At 43.7% G+C, this 16,876-nt stretch overlaps 1 protein-coding gene across 4 annotated transcripts in view; it reads left to right on the top strand.

Moving 5' to 3' along the window:
• Positions 1-16,876, top strand: part of MYO5B (myosin VB) — a 145,691-nt gene that overhangs the window by 108,418 nt on the left and 20,397 nt on the right. For 2 of the 4 annotated variants that reach the window (XM_085043256.1, XM_085043253.1), the window contains exons 23-29: positions 2,605-2,689; positions 3,974-4,122; positions 4,907-5,026; positions 6,131-6,268; positions 7,802-7,864; positions 13,625-13,864; positions 14,676-14,773. In XM_085043256.1, the coding sequence (XP_084899382.1) occupies positions 2,605-2,689; positions 3,974-4,122; positions 4,907-5,026; positions 6,131-6,268; positions 7,802-7,864; positions 13,625-13,864; positions 14,676-14,773 (893 nt within the window). Of the gene's footprint in view, positions 1-2,604; positions 2,690-3,973; positions 4,123-4,906; positions 5,027-6,130; positions 6,269-7,801; positions 7,865-13,624; positions 13,877-14,675; positions 14,774-16,876 lie in introns of all 4 variants that reach the window. The other 2 variants (XM_085043255.1, XM_085043252.1) reach the window with 1 other exon arrangement.

The following is a 16,876-nucleotide window of genomic DNA, read 5'->3' as shown; positions in this document are numbered from 1 at the left end:
AAACTAAATTCAGGTGAGAAGCAGTTTTCACCTTCAATATCAAGATGACACCACAGGCATGGTTATAGTGGGACAGATTCCCAAAGACATCTCACTTCTGAGTGAGACTGAGATGAGCCTTTAATTTTTCTGCAGCCCCTGAAAATCCATATCAGTTATGATTTTGTTACTAAAAAGAAGTCCTTTAATCTCTTCTCTCTGAGTCCTTAATTTTAAAACAATTTTAAAATTTTAACTCTTCTTATCTAATTTTGTTGAAAGTTTAACACATTTGGGTGAGTACCAACAGCTCTTTCTTTTGGTAGCACCTAATCTTCTGACCTGGTGAGCTAAGATAATTCAAAGCCAGACCAGGAATTTTATTGGGAAAATACCAAATGCCTTCATCCTTTCCTTACAAGACAGGGGGAGGATGGCAGGCAAGTCTCATGAGCAGGCTGTCCCTGTGTAACACTTAGGTAAGGGCTGCAGTCATCACAAGTGCTCCCTGCTCAGCATCTTCCACAGAAATCCTTCAAAGCAGGTGCTGCTGCGTTTGAAGCACCTCCAAAGATCTGTTTTCTGTGGAAAGATGAGCAAGAGGTACAAAAGGTACCTGGGATGGAGTTTGTGCTGCTTGGCCATTGTGTGACCTGCTCCATTTGCCTCTCCCTGAGCATAGTGGTCTGGTCTCCTTCCCACTGGGCTTGGTTAAACACAGGTTTTGAACTTTGAACTTGTTCCTCTTTCACGTAGAAACAGAAAAGCAATAAACAAACTCAGTGGCTCAAGAGAACATGTTAAAAATACCTGAACCCAATCTGGATAAGAGTTTTGAAATCTGGGAATAATTGTTGTGGATTCTGCTAAGTCTTTCTCTTCTAAAAGAGCATGGTTGAGAATATTCAAGATTTTTGTCCAGATTTGCTTTCCAACCATCATAGCTTTGGGCAGAGAATTCCTAAGTAGCAATAAAAATCATTAGTAAAATAATCCCATTGCCTTTAATCTTTTCCTGATGGGATAAACAAGTAGAGTTACTTGCTGTCCCATTGCAGCATAGGTTTTCCTTCCATTCCATCACTCCTGTATCTCTTCTCCAATTTTTTAAGGATTCTTCCTACCTTGAAGACACTAGTGCTGGCATAATGGCAGATGTGATTTATGGTAAAAGAGAGCAGTTGATTTTGGTACAGAATATTAAAATCTTGGCTCAGTTCACAGCATTTAAAACACCACTAGTTCTGTATGCTTAAATTGTGGGGTTTTTCAGTTTCTAATTGTACATCCAGACTCCAGTGTTCTAGGAGAGGTGCAGACAGATGTCATACAGAGAGCTGGAGTAAATGAACAGGGAGAGTAATGGGTGGGGAGGTTTTTCAGTTTATGCATGGAATATGACTGATTCAGTCGTGACTTACAAGAAAATATTCACTGTGCTTTTGTCCTCACCATTAGTATGTATCTGGCATAGGCAGTGTTTGATAAAATGCCTTAATTTGAACATGCTTGTGTGGAAGACAGAAATCTGTGCTGGGAATGCATGTCAGCTGGGCTGCCTATAAATTTAATCTAGTGGTGACAGCAAAATTATTACTCTTGGGCTTTGAAAACTCTTATTATGGTGTTTACAGTGTTGTTTATCATTGGTGCCTTGCGATCCTTCTGCTGTGTGTAGCTGTTTCCTAAGCAGTGGCTATAGGGAGTGAAGGAGCAGGCATGGGGAATGACACGTGCTGGGGTGATGTGTGTTCTCGCACCTGACAGCAGCAGAGTCATCCTGCTTAGCTGTGGCAGTGTATTTCGCCTGATAATATGATGGTTGTGTGTTTTGAGATAACGCTGTTGAAGGCACCAGAATTCCTGAGGTTGAATAATGTTCCAGGATTGGTTGCTGTCAGCATCAGTCCAGCCTTGCAGTTGTGACAAGTGAAAATAACATTTTGCAGGATTTAGTTCCTGTTCTCATTATTTTTTACGAGGCAGTTGTTGATAATTGCTAACTATGTTCTTGTTGTATTGCCAAGGACCTGGGTACATGTCATTCCTGTCTGTACCAGAGTTTCTGTAGCTGTGGGAAGCACTGAATTGAGTCACTATATTGAATGGGTTGGGTACAATACAGTTGAAAAAGCCTGAACTATTCACCCAGCTCACATTCACTGTGTCCATCACAGTGCCTGAAATGCTACATGGCTGGGAACAATCAGCAGATTTATTTCCCTAGCAGTTGTGACTCAGTGCTGTGACTTGAAGATAATGATGAAGTCCATTGAGATGTAAAAATAAACCTCTGATTTAATGACCTGATCACTTGCAAGAGCTCCACTCCTGCAGGTTGTGGCCACCACGTCCAGCTGTTCAGTATTTTGTAAGTTTCTGCTGAAAATGTTGATTTAAGGGAGAAATGGACTCAGGAAGGGGAAAGTTAGTCTCTGTTGAAGCAGTGCAGTTCTCCTGTGCTTCAGCTTCTGGTGTACAAAGGATAACTATCAAAGCACAGGTGAACAGATCTTTTAAAGAGCATAGAGGCTGAACAAAGCCCCTGTCCCCTGCCAAGTGAAATGCAATCCCCAGAGGAGCTCTGCCCTGCAGCCAGCAGTAACTCTCTGCCTTGTTCCGTAGCGTATCTCCGACCTGGAAGAAGAAAACGCTCTCCTGAAGCAGGAGAAAGAGGAGCTTAACAGCAGGATTCTCTGTCAGTCTGAAGGTAGGAAAAACTGCCTGTAGCATCGTAATGCCTCCATTAAACAAGGGCTTAATCTTCTCCCCTGAAGCTCATTTTCCCTGCCTTGAAAACTGCTAGTCTTCCCATGATCCTTTCCTGGTGATTTTTGTCACTGTTATGTTGTGCACCTAGTTCTGTTCATGCTGTCCTACTGGTGGGTGATAAGCCAGAGGGAGTTTAATTGGTGAAGTACAGAATAAAGCACATTAAAAGGCTTTTTTGTTCAGTTATCTTAGAGCATTTAGTGCAGGTGATGCGGGAGGCAGTGAAGCTGGTGGAGTAGGGAATGACAGTGTCCCAAGAATGATGAATAAAGGATCTAAGGAACAGCACAATTCACATTACTCAGCAGTGACAAAGGATTTCTCTAGTGTGATGTGAGTGTATGAGTGTTTTTTAAAAGCAGAGACTTAGCTGATGAGTCGTACATAGGGGAAAGCAACGTGGGAAAATCCCATTTCACAAAAGGGACTCTCATGTATGTATTGAGGTTCTATTTTTTGTCATCCTTTTCAGCTTTGATTTTGTAGCAGGATTTGCAAAGATTCTCATGCTGTGGGTGCAACTATCATTACTATTCATCCCTTACAGGATGCTTTTGGAGCATCTAAGATGGGAGAAAACAAGTGAAAGGGGTTGGTTTGCTGTTCACCCATTTAAAACAACACATGGGCTATATTTGCCTGGTTCCTCAGGAAGAGGAGCGACCAGGCTTGCTTCCAGAAGTGAGTTTTTAACAAATAAATGAATTTTTTTGGATATAAAATTCTTTGAACCCTCACAGTCTTGCCCTGGTAAATGGTTGATGATAGCATGGGGACGAGCTGCTGTTGTTGATTTGCTTCTATGCCAAAGCTGCTGATAGCAAGCGCGCAGGGAGGTTTTTAAATGTAGCAAGTACCACTTTTTCAACATGAATGTGTTTCTGTACTGTGCTGGTCTTTCCTTAAGTGGGTTTGTGGCTGTCCCATGGGAGCTGGAGCTGCCACAGTTAAGTGTAATAGATCTGATGGTTTGTAGGTGCTGGAGGTTTTTCTTTAATTCCAGGCAGAGGACTACTTTGGAAGCAGAAGAGCTCAAGCTGTTCCACATGTTGGGGAAACAAATACTTATTATAATAGTCTCTAAATGTTAGAGAATGCTTACATGTATTCTAAAGGCTCTTGGCAGAGAGTATTTTGTTCATTAGTTGTTGGACATGTTTACAAGAAGTTTGTTTCAGAGCTGAAGTTCATAATTGCTTTTCTTTTCCTTCCTATTTTAAAGATGAATTTGCACGAAATGCAGTTGAGGAAAAGATCCAGATGAAAAAAGAGCTGGAAGAAGAGAGATCTCGTTACCAGAACCTGGTGAAAGAGTATTCAAGTCTGGAGCAGAGATATGACAACTTGAGGGATGAAATTACAATTATAAAGGTAATGAAACTGGAATTATTCCTATTCTCTTGTGTCCTGGACCCGGTGTGGGTGCCTGGATAAGATGGCTCACTCATCCCCAAAACACTTAATGGAATTGCCATTATTGTGCAGTTGGTGCTTGATATTTCTAAGAATACTCTTCTGCACTGGAGCCAAACCATTTGTGTGCATTCACAAAGGAGCTTAGTCCTTCGTGCTTCTCTGTGGAATGCTTAGAAATGTCTGTGAATCTCAGCAAAAGCTGAATCGTGCTTGTTCTTGTTTTGCTGTTCCGTTGGTGATATTCATGTGTAGGTATTGGGTTAAAAAAACAAACAAAAAACAAATCATTACTTCAGAATTCCAAAACCCAAAGTCTTTAGGTTCAGCATTGCTAAAGTGTTAGAAAAACTGTTTGAAAATGAGAGTGCTGCTGGATTTGGTGGAAGGTTGAGTGTTTAAAGGGAGTCCTGGAGGGTGCTGTCAGCAGCATAATCTTGTGCTCAGATTTGCATGTTCACACTTACGAGGCATCTAGTGTCATGAAGAGCCTTTAATTAATGCAGAATTTTTAAACTGAGCTTCTATGTCACTTCACATTTTAAGGTATTCCTCTCTGTTAATATGAATTCTAAGGTTAGGGTATAAAAACCAGAAAATGGAATCCACTATAAGGTGACAGTCAAGCCTTTTGTAAAGGTAACTTCAGCATATAGTCACATATGTGCTCTAAAGAAGCAGCACTTTGTGAGGAATCCCTTTAACACTGGGTGCTTTATGTTTCTGCACCATTTCTTGGCAGCAAGCACCAGGGCACAGGAGAAGCCCATCCAACCAGAGCAGCCTGGAGTCTGATTCCAATAGTGCATCCATCTGCACCTCTGAGATCGGGGACACCGAGGATGTGATACAGCAGGTGGAGGTACAGTAAATCAGGAGGGAGGGCAGGGGAGCCCTGCTCTGGGCTCTGGGAGTGATGGGTGTGGGGTTTGGAGCACAGGGGAGCAGTGCAGGTTGGGCACTAAGGTGTGATGGATGGAACTGATTTCATGCTGTAGAAACGCATTGCTGATTGTGTGAGAGGGACTGCAGGATTGTGGTGCTCTGGCAAACTCCACTTGTTTGCAGCATCAGGGCTCTAAAAATAATAAAGTACTGTCTTTGGGCCATACCAGCTTAAAAACTGATGAAAATTCATTGCAGTAGTTACTCCCAGCACTGATGGATCATGACTGTATCATGATCATTCTCCGCAAGGGCAATGCCAGTGAAGACCAAAATTCATTGCCCTCTTGCCCTGAGCATTTTCATTCCCATGCATCTTCACAGATGCTTTGCTGGCCAGCACAGCCCTTGTAATCAAATCAGCAGCCTCCTAATGCAGAAAAGAGCATCATAAATTATTCCTTGGCTATCAAGAATCCTGTGGGAAAGGGAAATGTGTTTTTTACTTACATCTGATAGGATAGGCTGCTTTTTAAACTCCACTTTTGTGACTCAGTAGTGACTCAGTAGTGCTTGTGGTAGGATCTGCCACCTCCTGGAAGGACCATATTTTGTGTACCAATACCATGCCTGCAGAAATCCCCACTTTCCTTTGCTGGCTGCTGTGTTATGCTGCTTTAGTATTTCTGAACTGCTCTGAAAGCATTTTCTGAAGTCAAAATAATCAGTATTGACCATGCTGTGACATAAAATATTCCAGGTGAAGGCAGTTAAGAACCCCCAGTGAATAAATACTTGGCTAGAAGGGACCCAGTAGGGAATTTTTGATGCTCTTAGCTGTTCTTAGCCTCCATAAGCCCACTTTCTTATTGGGCTGTTAAGCATTCAGTGATTTATTAAAATGAGTCACCTATTTTACTGACATTAAAAATAAGTGTTTAAAATGTGTATTTTCTCTTTGGAAGTACTTGTGTTACTTAGGATGCTCCTGTTCCTGGCTGTGGCTGATGTGCAGTCAGGTTGTATCTGGCACTGTGTATGGTTATAAAACTTGACTCTCCTCCCTTGTGTTCTTCTCCAGGAGATTGGGATGGAGAAAGCAGGCATGGACATGACCCTCTTCCTAAAGCTGCAGAAGAGAGTGAGGGAGCTCGAGCTGGAGAGGAAGAAGCTGCAAGCCCAGCTGGAGAAAAAGGAGCAGGAGAGCAAGAAATCCCAGGCAAGAGGCATCTTTCCATGGATACTAATATTTCATATTTGTAACTGGCTTTCTTTGATTGCCTGAGGCCGCATGATGTAGGAATTAAGGTCTGAGAGTGACAAGTTCAACATAAGAGGCTACAAATCCATCTGGAAATGGAGAAAAAACTTTTTTTGTCAGCTGAGGACAATTGGACACGAGAACTGCTTTATTTATTTGTTTAAACAAACTGGTTATAACATATTTAGAGCAGTATCTTAAGCACCTTTGGTTGAAGGCAATGAAATGTAGAATCAATTTTGGCACACGTTATTCTGCCATCATTGACCCTGTGTCTCACATGTGGCACCCTACATGTCCAGCAAACCTCCCTTTCAGAGTATTTGTGTTATTCAAGCATTTCTCTGCTGTCCTGGCTTCCCCCCATCCAGCAGTGTGGCATGAGCTTAAAAGCACTTCACACACATCTGTCAAGCTGGTCTCCTCAGTTTGGTGTTATTGTCATCTGTGTGTTTTGGTTGGTTTTTTCCCCCCACTAATGATCATATAGGAATACCTCTTAAAACTAGAATAGTAAATCAGAAATATCAGGATAGCTGCTAGGGTTCTTCATTTCTATTGCAAGGCAGGAATATTCCTTTGCTGTATTCTTTCTTCCTTGTGAACAAAAAAGAAAATCTTCTTACAATTTGAGTTGCTTACTTGAAAGCATTTTAGAAATGTGTATTAAAAAAATTAAGGTTACTGACAGCCCAGTGGTACCTTAGCGGACAGGAGTCCATAAGTCCCTAAGTCTGAAAAGAAAGCTCTCCTAGTGTGTGATGAGCTGGCATCTGGGATGGGAGGTTCTAATAGCAAATCTCTTGTATGTGTTTTCCCTGCCATTTGTAGCAAAGGCTCTGTGGCTTGTCAGAGGCCAGTGTGCTATGAAATGGCAGTGCTGTGTGCTTGGGGTCTTGAAGCACAGAAGATGCTCTTTTGCAAATTGTTGGGCAAATGCCATCCCTGTTGGTTTCATATTTGAAATTTCTGGGACTCCTGTTGCTTCATTTGGGAGTTATTTTCGTTATTAGTCTCCATCATGAGATCCATGTACCTTTGAACAAATGCAGTAAGAGACTCAACAAAATCATCAACGGTAATTACTTACTTGCTTCACTAGATATTCTTATTGATCACTTGTAGCAATTTGCAGGAAACACATGAAACAGGAGACCTTCCCAGCCTCTCATTCCTTCTGCAGAGGTGGATTAAAAACCTGTCTTCCAACTGCTGTGTTTAAGATTGCTCCCTTAATGACTGTCATTGTTTGAAAGCTGCAGCGAGGCACAGTTGTCAAGATATTAATGAGAGATTAAATAATTTTCTCCTGGAGTGTCCTCTGCCCCACTGGTATTGCTGGGGTGCTGTCTGATGGCAATTAATGACATTATTATGGTTGAGCTGGGCAGCAGGGCTGGCTGCTGATGGAGATGTGCCCAGCTACCCTGTGCCGTGTGCCACTTCCTCTGCCTGCTCCTAAATACATGTTTATCTCTTTAATCCACACAGGTAATTGAAACAAAGACACAAGTGACTTCGGAACATGAAGATTTTGCATACAACAGCCTGAAGGTGAGTGAGAGGCTCCTACTTAGTGCTGTAACCTTTTGCATGGCTCCAGCAGCCCTAACAAATGGTGTGAGCATGGTAATACCCAAAACCTGCTGTAATCAGCTCTGTTAGAGCAGGCAGTTGGAAAGCTGTGGCTCTCCATCAGCTCCTGGGCCTGAGATGGGCTCACAGATGTTTCTCACTGGGGCAGTGTCTGTTCTGTGCTGATCTACCTGTTTCTGAGTCATCCATGGAGGTTACAAACCCACTCATAGTGAAGGGGGCCTTTTCCACTGCAGGTATTCCCACTGGGACTTTGCTGAGCTCTCTTTGTAGGGAGACAGCAGGTCTCAGAAGTTGGCTTTGCAGTAGATGTAAATTCTTATGGCTGTTTCTTGTTCCAGGCTCCAGCTCTGCTTTATACCCACTTTCTGTGCATTCCCAAAGAGCAACTCAGATCAAACCTAGAAAAATCTGTGGTGTGAATTGTAGTAATAGCCTCTGTCTCCCAGCAGGGATGACCACAGTCATCGTGTGTCTTTCCAGCTATTGCCCTACCCTAGAATTCATCTTGCCCCCAAGCTCTAAATTCTGACAGTTTCTGTCTCAATCATTTTCTCCTTGTGACATGCAGAGCAACTGAAGCCTCCTAGTCTCCTATTGCAGCTTCTGTGGGTTCTATCCTCCTACTCTAACTGTATTCAAACACTTCTGTCCTTGACTCTTTTAGACCAATTCTTATGTCCTGCTTATCCTCAGAAAACCAGTTCCTAAGATAGGATTACTAAGGGAATTTTTTTTATACTGTTGGTTTTTGCAACGCAGACCTACCTTTCCAGTGTTCCTTCCCTCCATATCCCCTTAACAAATATTGCAATGCAACTGAGAAGTCCAGAGGAACATATGTTATCCAGAATAACATGATGCTAAGCCATCTGTCAGTAGTAATATCAATTTTTGCTTCTGCATCATCTCCTCAGAAGGATGAAAAAAAATGCAGAAATTAGAAATGGAAAGTATGTTCAACCCCCTCTAAGCCCTTATCTCTAGCAGTAGATTTTTTTGACATTTAATCCATCCAGTTTTTATTTTCCTAGCACAATATTGGTTTGGTCTGGCTAAGTGGGCTGGTTGTGATGGCTGAGTTTCTTTAGCACCTCTGCACCCTTGGAGAAGAGGCATGGCAAGAGCTTTAAGGTCACTGCACAGGTGTCTTCCAGTTGGTTAAACATACCTGTGGAAGGTTTAAGTTTCTTGACCTTGTAAAGTAAAGTAAAGTAAAGTTTGGAAAGGGAAAACACAGCAGATGAGAACCACCACCTTCTTAAATGGCTTCTGGAATTCTGACTTCTGTATGAGTTCACAAACTGTGTTTTCTTCAACCTTTAACCCTGGAAGTCTGGAGTGGAAATACTAATTTTGTATTTTCCTGTTTTCTGCATACTATTGTATTAGCATACATAGTTCTACATATCTAACAGACTTTAAAATACCATTTAATGTTAATACCAGGTCATAAGAATAGGTGGCATGTGTTGCTAAAAATGCAGGGTTCTCTAACCTTTGGCCTAAAACAGGTGGAAAATGAACCTGCAGGGATTTCACATTCCCTCTAGGAGTGTTTCCCTGAGAGAGACCACTGAAAAAGAGAGACAAATACACCTCCCTCCTGTCCTCCCCACACCTGAATTTAGGACACAGCCTGAAGTGTCTGCAACAAAAAAAAAGAGTGGCTTACTGCTGTTTTTGAAGGCTTCTTTTCTCTCCTTCCCCCTTGACAGCTGCTTATGTGGCTATGGCAAAGCTCTTCCTCTTTCCTATTTCTCCTGCTAATTTGTATCTCAAATATTTGTACTATCTTCGGCTCCATTAAGAGTTTCTTGTGAATGTGTTTATTTTTCATTTTTACCAGCTTAAAAAGACTTTATCTTGGGGAAATAGGCTGATGTGCCTAACAGCTCACACAGAGGAAAGTCTTTCTGTGGATACTCTTGAGTGGTCTGTGAGGTACAGCTGCTCAGCCATGGGCAGGGACACCTTCCAATGGACCAGGCTGCTCCCACCTGGCCTTGGACACTGCCAGGGATGCAGGGGCAGCCGCAGCTGCTCTGAGCAACCTGTGCCAGGGCTTCAGCACCCTCACAGCTGGGAATTTTCTCCTCATATCTGGTCTAAACCTTCTCTCAGTTTGAACAGGGTGAACTTCAAGGTCCCTTCTAAGTCAAACTGTTCTGTAGTTCTAAGATTCCATACTTCTGAGTCCCATTTAAGACGTTTTTGGCACTCACAGCCCCTCCAGCAGGACAATACAACGTTTGGGTGTTACTGGGTGGCTGTGCAGGTTTGGTTTCTGCAACCAGCACATGGTCTGCTACTTCATAGGTGTCTGCTGTCCTCCAGCTTGGTGTCTTGGTCTAATTATTTCTACAATTACTACTGTCATGACACCCGTGGTGGCAGGGATTTGCCTTTGGATTAGCATCAGGTGGGGGGCCTGTTCTTGGTGCACATTCTGGTGGAGGGAATGGAGTGAGGCGCAGTGCTCCCTCATAGAGGCTCATTTGGATAAAGGATTGGTTGTTTAGTTTTGTAAGGCTGAAAAGAAATGTGGGAAACTTGAGCTAACACTGATAAATTTAAAGGCAGAAGTTACCTGTCTTTCGTAATGGATAAATACATTTCTCAGCAGATGCCGTCCCAAAATATGCTCAGCCAGATGTTTGGATAATCGTTATCCAGGAATGCAAAACAGGGAGATTTGTCACTGAGACACACCTGTACAATAAAGTTTCCCAGTGAAAAATCTATTTTCCTTGTTTTTTTCAAGCTGAGAAAGTGGCAGTTGGAATGAAAGCACCAAGGGGCTGTTGCTCTGACTCCGTTTCTGAGCAACCTGTTCTAGTGAAAGCTGTCCCTGCAGTTTGACTAGATGGCCTTTAAAGGTCCTTCCCAACCCCCACATTCTAGGACTCCAAGCAGGAGCATGATGCATAATTCAATTTCTCACTCGTTGCATAGCTGGGATGTTTGTTTCATCCCTTGAGCTGGGAGGCTCATCATAAAATGAGCTCCATGGAGGATTTTATTTTCCTTTTCTACAGAGTACCAGAAATAGAAGAGAAGGGGCAAATTCTTGCCATGGCAGTGCTAACCTCTGAATTGAGCAGGCTCACACTTCCCCCAGCATTCCTCTGTAAGCCCTTTGCTAAAGAGTGAAGCTATTTCTATCACCATTGGTGCTTGTGTACCTCTGTCACAGCTCCTTAACACTGCATATGTTGGGACAAGTGTGAGTTTGAGTTCAGGACATTCTGACTGTAATTTGTCAAATCAATCAGCGTGACTGGACTATGCTGAAGAAAGAGCAGTTCTCACAGCCCCAGTAGAAATCTCTTTCCAGATCCATAGCATTTTTTTTCAGCTTCTGTTCTGCCATGGGTTATTCTGGTGCAAAAAGTGTGTATGAGCAGGGGACGGTAAGTGTTTTAACACTGCTCCATGAAATCCACAGAGAAAGAAGTAGAGAATAAATGTAAATGCAAAAAGAGTGTAAGTTACGGGCTTTTGGAGCAGGGTTGTTGGTTATTGCTTTCTTTCCTGGTCTTCCTGGCTTTGTTTCTAACCAGGGCAGAGCTTGAAATGACTCGTCCTTGAGCGTTAGCAGTGTGGCTGACCCATTATGTAAACGAGAGGGAGAAAGGAACAGAAAGAGAAGGAGGAGGAAGGTGAAGAAAAAGGAAAGCAAAGGTCTTAGCCAGCAAATAACAAAGCTGACAGAAGTGCTATTTTAGTAGAAAAGCAAGTAATTGCTGTCGCAATCTGTGAGGAGTGGGGTGATGCTTTCTCCATGCAGCAGAAAGAGTTAAACCCAGTTTGACTCACACACACACACTCTTCCAACTCTTGCTTTAAACACTGGTTACAGAAAAGCCCATGTCTCATATACTCCCTCAGCCATGGTTGATGTGGAGGAATTGATGGATCTAAGGCATTTCTCATCTTTTTGGTGTTTTCGTGGCAGATGGTATAAAGTACCTGAATATGCCCCATTACTGACGTTGTTTGTTCAGCTAGGAGCATGCTGTCCAGATGCCAGATCAGCTATTCTGTTCACACCTCTGCTGTGATAAGCTATGCTATTTATAATTTGTAAGGATTTATAATTACAACACCCGTTTCCTATGGAAACGGGGTTTACACAGCTGTGCTAGCTACACACTGTATAAATTGTATAAATTGCCCCCATCCCCCCCAGCCATTTTTGGATTCATTAGCTCAGCTCAGCCCAAGCTGATAATGAAGCAGATATCCCAAAGATAAGAGGGGTTGTGAAAGGAAGCTGTGGAAAGGCTCAGTAAGCAGCAGGGAGATAGAAACACATGGGTGTCAGTGGGGAGAGATCCTGTGCTGTTGCAGACACTGGAGAATCCACATGGATGGGGTTTGGTCCCTAGGAAAGAGCTGACTCCATGTCAGTCAGACAGCAGACTTTGTCAGCTCACGTGCTGAGGTGTTGGTTTGTACCGTGCTGGATAAGGATCCTGTTGGGGTTTGGCATTTCCTGAGAAGTCTGGGAGGATGGGGACAGGAGGGAGCAGTCCTGGATGCCACTGTGCAGCAGCCAGAGGTGGAGGATCAGTGCCAAGGGAAGGTGGGATGTTGTGAACAGTAGTCCAGGAGGCTGGGTCCCACCCTGTCTGTGACCCACAGCAAGGACTGATGGATTTGAGCTGAAAGAGGGTAGATTTAGATGGCATACTGAGACTGGCATACTGAGGGTGGGGAGGCTCTGGGACAGGTTTTCCAGAAAAGCTGCCCCATCCCTGGAAGTGTTCTGGGCCAGGTTGGATGGAGCTTGGAGCAGCCTGGGGTAGTGGAAGGTGTCCCTGCTCATGGCAGGGGGTGGAACAGGATGAGGTTTAAGGTCCCCTCCCACCCAAACCATTCCATGATTCTCTGATGGCACCATGTGCAGGAGTACAGCTGCTCTTGACCCAGCAAGGATGCTCCAGGTGGGTTTTGGGTGGTGGCAAAGAGCTGCCAAACATTGTGCTGCCACCTGCAAACAAGACTTTGTGGTGACAGACTAAAATAAAGGCTGTCTTAGAGTTCTATTCTTCTGTCCTCTGTTGCCATTCAAAAGCAAATAAGCCCTTCAGTTGTCTCAGCAAATATATTGTTATTTAGGAGAATCAGTCAGCATCAAACTTGCTCAGTGTTGGCCCTGCCTGTCAAATGCAGTGTCTGAGGAGGCATCAGGGTGAGCAAATCTGCCAGCTGTAAACACTGCACCGGGGTGGGGGAATTACAAAATGTGTGAGAAAAGAAGAGGGAATTCACAGACCCATGGCTCACCTGAGGGATGCCTGCCATGATGATGGGTCATGAAAATCAGCATCTTCCAGCTTATCTAATAAATATGAGGGGTGAGCTAAACATTTGGGGGGTTGTGTGATTTATTGATTCAGAAGGAAAAGAGGTGGAAGAGAAAAGAGCATGCTTAGCTTCTTTAACAGCCTGCTCTTTTGTTTAGAAATAATGTCAACAAATAAAAAATAGCCCGGGTCACCCTGTAGTGTTGTTATTAAATAGCAACAGGCTGCTGACTAAAGCAAAAACTTTCCCTGAACCACAGGTGGCTGGGCTGGCAGCAAAACCCAGATCCTGGCTTGAATTGATCTGTAATCATCAGTAATTGAGTCACTCTAGAGGCACCTCAGAACAGGATGGGGCATCACAGGGCAGTTTATCTAAGCTGCTTATTGGATCAATGTTTTCCAGAGGCAAGAACTGGAGTCAGAGAACAAGAAGCTGAAAAATGAGCTCAATGAGCTGAGGAAGGCCATCGCAGACCACGCCACCCAGAGCAACTCCTCCAACGATGTCCAGGACAGCTACAACCTTCTACTGAACCAGCTGAAATTGGCAAACGAGGAGCTGGAGGTGCGCAAGGAGGAGGTGCTCATCCTCAGGTCGCAGATTATGAAGGCAGCCCAGCAGAATGAGATGGGGAAAAACATGGTAAATGAGAGGGTAATTGATTTTCTTTTCCTTCTTTCCTTCTGTTGGTGGAGATTCACTGGCTGCCTGAGCAATGCCGTTTCTGCTCTGGTGGGCTCTGTGTGGCAGCATGGCATGGGGAGGTTAGGGATGGTTGGGCAGGGTTATAGGAGGTCCTGTCTAGAGATGAGAAGTAGTCCATGGCATTTCAGACAGCCCAGGACTGTCTGTTCCATGGTACGGCTATAAGGTGCTTACCCCCATACCTAATGAGGTCTAGCCAGCCCACACCAAGGAGCAACTTCTCCAGCCCTGCACTAGTGTGTGTGGTTCAGCAAGTTCCTGGTGATGTTTTGCGACAATTATCTTTTTCTGCAAGGAAATGGGGCAGGGGAAAAGAATATCTAGACCAGATTCGGCTCACTTGGGGCTGGTGCAGCTATAATGTGTTTCTTCTTACATGTAGGCAAGAAGAGAGACTGTTTCTCAAACAGCTGTGGTGGGATTTGTATTTAGAGCTCATTCCAATGGAAGGGCACATTTCTAGAAACTAAATCTTTATTGATTCACTGTCTTAGCATTCCTCAAAGTTTTGGTGTGTTTTGTGTATCAGACCAAGCCAAACAGCTGGCTTATCCCCCCCACCAAGTTCACTGCATCCTTCTTCCATCTCTTATCTCTCCTGCTGCATGCATGTGGATTTATAGTCTGGTGGATGCCCTGGGGATGCTTTAAATAGAATGGTTGGGAGTTGCTTGGTGTCAGCAACTTTTAAAGCCAGGCAGAGTTTTAAAGCAGGATGTCACATTGCTGTTTTGCATGTTGAATTTAGGAGAGCATCTCCCCCAACACCAGCTGGCCCAACAGTGACAGGCAGGTGGAGCACGAGGACGCGATTGAAGCCTACCAAAGCATGCGTGAGACCAACCGGTAAGTGTAGCACAGACCTCTCCACACCAGGGCTCTGGTGTAAGAGATGGATCTACACCAAAACAAACGTGCTTTAGAGAGTTGCCAGCCTCTGGATTGTGTTACAGACTGATGGGTGGGCTGGAAAGGGGAAACCAAAGACATGCATCTTACGGAATCGTAGAATCCTGGAATGCTTTGGCTCAGAAGGGGCCTTTAAGATCATCTGGTTCCAGCCAGATACTGAGCAGGTGGAAATGCAAACACAAAAGTTAGCATAACTGGTTTTTGACTTTGCTTCCAGTACATAAATAGCAGCAAGACTAAGATTTGGGATGTGTTGGAGACACTTATTTCAGTTATCTTATACCATGCTGGGAAGACACCACAATTCCCTTCTCATTTTCCCAGAGGCAAAAGCCTGTTGTGGTTAACTGAGCTAACAAACATGCTGTATTCCCTGGAAACACTCACATTGCTGGTTTTCTTGCATGCAAACGGAGTGTCAGGAGCAACTGTTTGATTGCAGATTTACCACACTGAGGATTAATACTGTGAACATGTATCTGTCCTGACAGTAACAATGGGCTGATATTGCCAAGTATTAAATCAGTCCTTGCAGCTGCCCAGGAGGACATCAAATAATAAAGCACTATCTTGCAAGAAGAAAAAATTACATGGATTGAACAGCAAGATAATGCAAAAAGTAAATTTTTATTTTACTTCCAAGGAAATTGAATGTTTATATTTTTTTTTCTCTTGACAAATGCAGATGTTTGAGGCTTCTTCTCCATAGATCATTTCCATTCAAAGTAGAAGACACAGCCATTGTGGATTAATGGCTTTTAATAACACAATATAATTTGCTACTTTATAGAGTGGTTGCAGAAGGTTGTTAACAGTCCAGGCTGGGACCTGAGTTAATGAGGATTTTATTCATACCTGCGTGAATTTGAGGGGAGGGACACTTCAGTGGAGCTGAAAACTTTGATGGCTGGACTGGGGCTTTGCCCAGGCTGTTCTGCCAGCTTTCACCAGGTTTGGGGGACTGGAGGAATGGAGATTTTTGGGGTCCAGGACTCTTGTGATATTGGTTTCTCACCTGGGCATCCTGTCTGGCTGGATCGGCACTGATGTTTATGGGTTTTTCCTATTTGCCTTTGAATATTTGCTTTCCTGAGGTGAACTTGCTGATGAAATTTCCGCCCCTTCTGCAGCAGAAGTGAGATTAATTTGCACATCACAATAAATCAATGGGGCTCAGTTGCTTCCTGCAGCAAGGAGTGGGTTTTGGTCTCTTAATAAATTCTGTGAATTTTTTCTTTCCTTCCAACATTCTCTTGGAGCTGTGGGTACTAATAGGAGATCTGAAATCCCATTGTTGGGCACAGCTTTAATTACTCGTTAAATTTTCCATTGTGCATGTGTAGGGATGGTTAGTTTGTGTTCAGGGGTTGGTGAAGGAGTCAAAATAAGAGTTGCTGCTTTCATAGGATGTGTGTCTGACCAGGTGGTGTCCCTGATCCCCAACAGTGATTGGTATTTGGCCATACTGGTGCACATGATGTCTTCTGTAGCCAGCCAGGAGGCTTCAGTCCTCCTTCAGACACTCTGGTTTCCACACTTGACTTCTGCAGAGAGAATTGAATTATAGAATCATTTAGGTTCAAAAAGATGTCTCGAGGTACATCTCTTCCCCTACCACTGCCAAGGCCAGCACTAAACCATGTCCCCAGGTGCCACATCCCCATGAACTTTAGATCCCTCCAGGGCCTATAATTTTCCAGGCTCTAATTTTCCACAAGAGTACAAATCTCTTTCCTTCCAATTGCATGGGTGAGCTGCAGTTTTAAGAAGTTCATGTGATCTGACCTTGGTAGTTTTTGGCCTCTTAAATTTTGGGTGGGGAAATCAGCAGTCTCCAGGCTCAGTTCCTTATTCTCATCTCCCTCTCCTGTGAAGCTTGGCTGGAGTGTGGCGCTTGAAATGCAGCAGCAGTAGCTCTCTATATGCTCTCACCCTGATTTTCTGCAGTGATTTATCCAGTGGTTCATTAACCACCACTAACCTCCCCATTACACAGATCCCCCTGCAGTTATCTGTGGTTTGGGCTGCTTCATAAAC

The sequence above is a fragment of the Lichenostomus cassidix genome, chromosome Z, assembly GCF_008360975.1.
Source record: "Lichenostomus cassidix isolate B80296 chromosome Z, HeHo_3.0, whole genome shotgun sequence".
NCBI classification, from domain to species: Eukaryota; Metazoa; Chordata; class Aves; order Passeriformes; family Meliphagidae; genus Lichenostomus; species Lichenostomus cassidix.
The sequence above is the reverse complement of the archived record's forward strand: the minus strand, read 5'-3'. Positions and strand labels throughout refer to the sequence as shown.